Source organism: Chaetura pelagica, unplaced genomic scaffold (genome assembly GCF_000747805.2).
Source record: "Chaetura pelagica isolate M959 unplaced genomic scaffold, ChaPel_1.0 scaffold856, whole genome shotgun sequence".
In the NCBI taxonomy this organism is placed as follows: Eukaryota; Metazoa; Chordata; class Aves; order Apodiformes; family Apodidae; genus Chaetura; species Chaetura pelagica.
The window spans coordinates 267,627-274,005 of record NW_009953790.1 but is presented as its reverse complement, the minus strand read 5'-3'; the positions used below and the strand labels follow the sequence as shown (position 1 = coordinate 274,005).

The following is a 6,379-nucleotide window of genomic DNA, read 5'->3' as shown; positions in this document are numbered from 1 at the left end:
TGAGCCGCCCCCGCGTCTTGTTCCGCTCGCGGTGGGTGGCCCGTTTCTTCTGCTGCTGGAGGACGCGTTCCCGGCACGTGCGGTACTCCAGGGCGAACTCCCTCAGCAGCTTGCAGATGGAGGTCACCTTCACCTCCCTCACCGTGCCCGCCGGGTACCCCAGGTACAGCAGGAAGGAGCGGAACCTGCAGTGGGGGGGGGGATGGGGGACGTCAGCCGTGGGGATGGGGGCACCAGCAGGACCCCTTCCCCCGGGAGCTGGAGGCACCCACCTGTTGAGCACGCGCCTGTGCACCACCTTCAGCACCACCACGCGCTGGGTGCTGTCCTTCAGGAAGTCAGTCAGCTTGCTCTTCAGCACCGGCTTGGCCTCGTGCTTGGCGATCACCTTCAGGTTGTCCCAGGAGGCCCTGCACCTCCGCTCCAGCTGCACCAGGCTGTTGGCCAGCTCCTCAAAGTCAACCTGGGAGAGCGAGAGGTGGAGCTGGGCAGGAGAGGGACCTGCGCCCCGGCCCTGCTGGGTGGCACCTGCCTTGCCTCACCTTGGCGGAGCGGGTGATGGAGGCGATCTCTGAGTACAGGTCCGTGGTTTCTGGGAACTTCTCGACCACCATCTGGCAGAGGTGGTGGAGCAGGGACTGCCGGTGCACGGTGTCCTTCACTTCCGAGACCTTCTCCAGGTAGCCCAGCTCAAAACCTCTGCTCTGAAAACCCCAAGGGACTCAGCAGGACCTCCAGGCTGCAGACCCACAGGGTCTGACCCACAGCACCACCCAGCACCAGGGTTCCTGCAGTCCCTCTCGGGCACCCACGGGCAGGCCACATGTCCCCACCCCTTGCTCCTCACCTGGGAGCCGTTCAAGAAGTTGCCCATGGCCAGCAGCGTGGCCAGGATGCACTTGAAGGTGTGGTTTCTGGCCAGCTGCTCCATGCCCACCTTCAGGTCGTAGAGTGGCTCTGCAATCTCCTGGGTGAGGAGAGGAGAAAGGTGAGGACCCTCACCCACCTGCTCAGCGTTCACCCTCACCCATGAGGGCCACCATGAGGTCAACCCAAGCCCACGGAGACCTGTAGCCTCTCCCCAGCCAGGATGGCATGTCCTGCACTTGGTGCCCACCAGGAACACGCTTGGCTGAGCCCTGTGGGGGCTCCAGGGGTGGGAGGGCAGGTGAGGTCCAGGTACCTGCTCCAGACTCTCATAGTCCAGCTTGAAGGCCCAGAGCTGGAGCCTGGCCGTGAGGTCGCTGATGGAAGACAGGGCGAGCAGGAACTGCTCTGCAGAGCCCAGAGGCACATCAGGGTTGGCCAACTGGGCCTCCTGGATCTTCTGCTTCTCCTCCTCGGTGGGGACCATGCTCAGGATTTTCTAACGGCAGGCGAAGGGAGACGTGTCACCCTCCAGGGTCACCCCAAGGGCTGGCAGGGGAGGATGTGCTGTGGCCTGGAGGCCTCCTGGCCGGGGGGAACGACCTGCAGGAGGACCTCAGAGGAGCCTGGTGCTCACCTCAATCCCTTCCTTGTTGACCGCGAACTCGTCGAAGTTGAGCACGGCCGTCTTGATGATGTGCACGGGCGGCAGCACCGTCAGCCCGATGTTGATGGCGTTGCTCCTCTTGGGGTCCAGCACCACCACCACCTTCTTCCCGTCGATGGCCTTCTGCAAAGAGGGCAGGATGGATAGGGACAGCCAGGGAAGGGCCTCACCTCCAGGAAAACTCCATGGGGAGCCAACCAGGAACCTGGTGGTGACGCAAACCCATGGGGTGCCTCGGGGTGCCCCTCGGGGGTGTGGGGTGGGGATGACAGTGCCTGTCCTGGGTCCCCTCAGGAACTAACAGCATTCCATGCTCAGGATTTTCTAACGGCAGGTGAAGGGAGACGTGTCACCCTCCAGGGTCACCCCAAGGGCTGGCAGGGGAGGATGTGCTGTGGCCTGGAGGCCTCCTGGCCGGGGGGAACGACCTGCAGGAGGACCTCAGAGGAGCCTGGTGCTCACCTCAATCCCTTCCTTGTTGACCGCGAACTCGTCGAAGTTGAGCACGGCCGTCTTGATGATGTGCACGGGCGGCAGCACCGTCAGCCCGATGTTGATGGCGTTGCTCCTCTTGGGGTCCAGCACCACCACCACCTTCTTCCCGTCGATGGCCTTCTGCAAAGAGGGCAGGATGGATAGGGACAGCCAGGGAAGGGCCTCACCTCCAGGAAAACTCCATGGGGAGCCAACCAGGAACCTGGTGGTGACGCAAACCCACGCAGTGCCCGTCACCGAGCCTCGGGGTGCCCATCCCCAGTGTGGGGTGGGGATGACAGTGCCTGTCCTGGGTCCCCTCAGGAACTAACAGCATTCCCTGCCACCCCTGATGTCCCCTCAGCTGGTGGGTGCCAGCCTGCTGGTACCTTGGAAGTTGGTGCTTCCTTGGACCGTGACTCAAAGAGATGCTCCAGTTTGGCAGCGTTGACCTCGACGCTCTGCAAGGACGCCCAGAGTGTCCCTTGGCCAAACCTCCCTGGCCCCACAGTGCCATCCAGCTGCTTCAGCTCCTTCCAAAAGAGCTTCACTGTCCTCTTCTTCTTGGCCTGGGAGGGGCCATCTGTTGTTGAGGTGCTTGGTAGCCCTGGGGGAGGTGGGCAGCCAGGGATGGCAGGAGGTGGAGGAGGAGGTGGCGGGCAACCAGCGAAGGCAGGAGGTGGAGGAGGAGGTGGTGGGCAACCAGGGAAGGCAGGAGGTGGAGGGGGAGGTGGTGGGCAACCAGGGTTGGCAGGAGGTGGAGGAGGAGGTGGTGGGCAACCAGGGAAGGCAGGAGGTGGAGGGGGAACCATTAGAGCTCCAGCGCTTGTAGCTTCAATGCCAGGAGGGAGGAAGGAGCCATTGGCCATAGGCCTCGTGTCCAGGATGTCCAAGTCTTCTTCGTCCCCCAAATCAGTGAAGTCCAGGTCTTTGATCTTCAGCTGCACGGGGCTGGCCTGCAGGCGCTCCCACGTCAGCTCCACCTCCTTCTTGATGGGCACCATACCCGTGTTCTCCAGCTTCTGGCTCTCGGCGTCCGCGCTGGACGCGGCACGTGCCAGCCTGGCGTGGGCACTGGCCACCGGCCCATCCGGAGCCCTGCCACGGTGCCAGGCACCCTCCTGCTCCTGGTTGACACCTCCCTCGGGGTCCTCCTCCCCTGCACCATGGCCTGGAGGGGACAACGGGACCTCAGGGAAGACCTTCTCCCTGCCCAGCTCCGAGGAGCCCTTGGCGTAGAGCATGTCCAGCATGAACTTGGTGTCGGAGGAGATGGTGCTGCAGGAGTCGGTGGCATCAGGCCGAGCCAGGAGGGACCCTGTGGGGAGAAGGGGAGTTGGTTGGGACATCCTGCCTGGAGCAGGAAGGAGCTGCTGGGCTGCACGTGGAGCTGGGGGGGTCCTGCTCCCCCCACCCCGTGGGGGATGTTGGTGTTCAGAGCAGGATCGGGTGGTACCACCTCTGTGGGTATCACAGGGCAGAGGGGGCCACCAGCACCCACCCCAGGGACCCCCAAGCTGGGCACACAGCAGCACCTACTTATGTTGGGTGGCTCCATCCCAGGCTCAGAGGTGCTCCTGTCTCTGTCCCAAGGCAGAGCACTGGGATGCTCCAGGGCAGCATCCCCAAGGACATCAAGCCGTCCCTTGGCCATGGAAGCCATCTTCTCCTTCTGGGCTGCAGCCAGGTTCTCCAAGAAACGAGCTCTGTGAGACAGGGGGTGGACGTTGGCCCAGGAGCAAGGTTGGGGACAAGTGGGACAACACACAAACCACACCATGCCACACTGCACAGCCAGCAGAGACCCCCCCTCCCTGCACCCACCACACCACAGCAGGGACCCGGAGGAGTCAACCTCCTCCAAGCCCTGCAGAGAGGTGGGTGATGCCACCAGGGCTTGGGGACAGGCACACCACGTCCCCATGGGAGCTGAAGGCTCGTGCCCAGCAGGCTGCCACCACTACCTGTTGGTCCCAACGGGCCTGGTGCTCACTCTGACCCTCCTGCAGAAGCTGCAGCACCCAGGAGGGTGCCTGGGCAGAACCTTGGCAGGACCTTCCTGCTCCTCCTGCCCTGGGTGGCTGGAGCCTCCAGCCACAGCTTGTCCAAGGAAGCACATGCCTGGAGCCACCCACATGCCTCTACTTACTCAAACTTCCTCAAAATAGGCTTGTCCCCACGCAAGGGGGGGGCATCATCCTCCCTCCTGAGGGAAAACAGGGGTTAGCCCCCCTTGCTGCTTGGCAGACCCCCAGGGCCTCCTGCCTCGTGTCACCCCACAGCCCTGGGGGGTCACAGGGAACCCCAGAGAGTCACAAAATCCCAGCCTGGTTTGGGTTGGAAGGGATCTTGAAGATCATCCAGTTCCAACCCCCCCTGCCATGGGCAGGGACACCTCCCACTGCATCAGTCCCCTCCTGCATGGCCACTGTGTGCCTTGTGCCACCAGAGCCACCCAGCTTGTCACCAGGATGCTGACACCACCCCCTGGAGGGAGGGTGGGCTGTGCCACCCCTGGCAGGGACATCCCACCCCCAGAAGAGGGGAGCAGAGGGTGCCATCACCCCCAGAGTGGGGAGCGGGCTGAGGTCCTGCAGGCAGGACTTGGAGGGATATGGGGCAGTGAGTGGGTCACTGCTGCCATTGGGGCATCCCCCAGGGAAGGAGCATCCCATGGGGAAGGAGCATCCTGCCTGAAAGGAGCATTCCATTGGGAAGGAACATTCTGTTGGGAAGGAGCATCCCAGTGGGAAAGAGCATCCCAGGGGGAAGGAGCATCCCACAGGGAAGGAGCATTTGAATGGGAAGGAGCATCCCAATGGGAAGGAGCATTTGAATGGGAAGGAGCATCCCAATGGGAAGGAGCATTTGAATGGGAAGGAGCATCCCAATGGGAAAGAGCATCCCACAGGGAAGGAGCATCCCATTGGAAGGAGCATCACACTGGGAAGGAGCATCCTGCCAGAAAGGAGCATCCCCAGGGAAGGAGCATCCCCAGGGAAGGAGCATCCCCAGGGAAGGAGCATCCCCAGGGAAGGAGCATCCTGCCAGAAAGGAGCATCCCAATGGAAAGGAGCATCCCACAGGGAAGGAGCATCCCATTGGAAGGAGCATCACACTGGGAAGGAGCATCCTGCCAGAAAGGAGCATCCCCAGGGAAGGAGCATCCCCAGGGAAGGAGCATCCCCAGGGAAGGAGCATCCCCAGGGAAGGAGCATCCTGCCAGAAAGGAGCATCCCAATGGAAAGGAGCATCCCACAGGGAAGGAGCATCCCATTGGAAGGAGCATCACACTGGGAAGGAGCATCCTGCCAGAAAGGAGCATCCCCAGGGAAGGAGCATCCCCAGGGAAGGAGCATCCCCAGGGAAGGAGCATCCCCAGGGAAGGAGCATCCTGCCAGAAAGGAGCATCCCAATGGAAAGGAGCATCCCACAGGGAAGGAGCATCCCATTGGAAGGAGCATCACACTGGGAAGGAGCATCCTGCCAGAAAGGAGCATCCCCAGGGAAGGAGCATCCCCAGGGAAGGAGCATCCCCAGGGAAGGAGCATCCCCAGGGAAGGAGCATCCTGCCAGAAAGGAGCATCCCAATGGAAAGGAGCATCCCACAGGGAAGGAGCATCCCATTGGAAGGAGCATCACACTGGGAAGGAGCATCCTGCCAGAAAGGAGCATCCCCAGGGAAGGAGCATCCCCAGGGAAGGAGCATCCCCAGGGAAGGAGCATCCCCAGGGAAGGAGCATCCTGCCAGAAAGGAGCATCCCAATGGAAAGGAGCATCCCACAGGGAAGGAGCATCCCATTGGAAGGAGCATCACACTGGGAAGGAGCATCCTGCCAGAAAGGAGCATCCCCAGGGAAGGAGCATCCCCAGGGAAGGAGCATCCTGCCAGAAAGGAGCATCCCAATGGAAAGGAGCATCCCACAGGGAAGGAGCATCCCATTGGAAGGAGCATCACACAGGGAAGGAGCATCCCCAGGAAGCAGCACCCCCAGGGAAGCAGCACCCCAGGAAGCAGCACCCTTGGGAAGCAGCACCCCAGGGAAGGAGCACCCCAGGCAGGAGCAGCCCCAGGGGAGAAGCACCCCAGGAAGCAGCACCCTCAGGGAAGCAACACCCCCAGAAAGAAGCAGCACCCTCAGGGAAGCAACACCCCCAGAAAGAAGCAGCACCCTCAGGGAAGCAACACCCCCAGAAAGAAGCAGCACCCTCAGGGAAGCAACACCCCCAGAAAGAAGCAGCACCCTCAGGGAAGCAACACCCCCAGAAATAAGCAGCACCCTCAGGGAAGCAGCACCCCCAGGAAGAAGCAGCCCCAGGGAAGCAGCACCCCCAGGAAGAAGCAGCCCCAGGGAAGGAGCACCCCACGCA

General features: G+C 62.3%; 1 protein-coding gene across 1 annotated transcript in view; it reads right to left on the bottom strand.

Moving 5' to 3' along the window:
* FHOD1 (formin homology 2 domain containing 1) overlaps positions 1-6,379 on the bottom strand; it is a 14,817-nt gene that overhangs the window by 1,932 nt on the left and 6,506 nt on the right. The window contains exons 9-18 of the mRNA XM_010001048.1: positions 4,158-4,214; positions 3,548-3,714; positions 2,754-3,326; positions 2,398-2,675; positions 1,997-2,149; positions 1,184-1,366; positions 848-967; positions 543-704; positions 273-463; positions 7-185 (exon numbers count right to left, since the gene is read on the bottom strand). Coding sequence (XP_009999350.1) covers positions 7-185; positions 273-463; positions 543-704; positions 848-967; positions 1,184-1,366; positions 1,997-2,149; positions 2,398-2,675; positions 2,754-3,326; positions 3,548-3,714; positions 4,158-4,214 — 2,063 coding nt within the window. The remainder of the gene's footprint in view (positions 1-6; positions 186-272; positions 464-542; positions 705-847; positions 968-1,183; positions 1,367-1,996; positions 2,150-2,397; positions 2,676-2,753; positions 3,327-3,547; positions 3,715-4,157; positions 4,215-6,379) is intronic.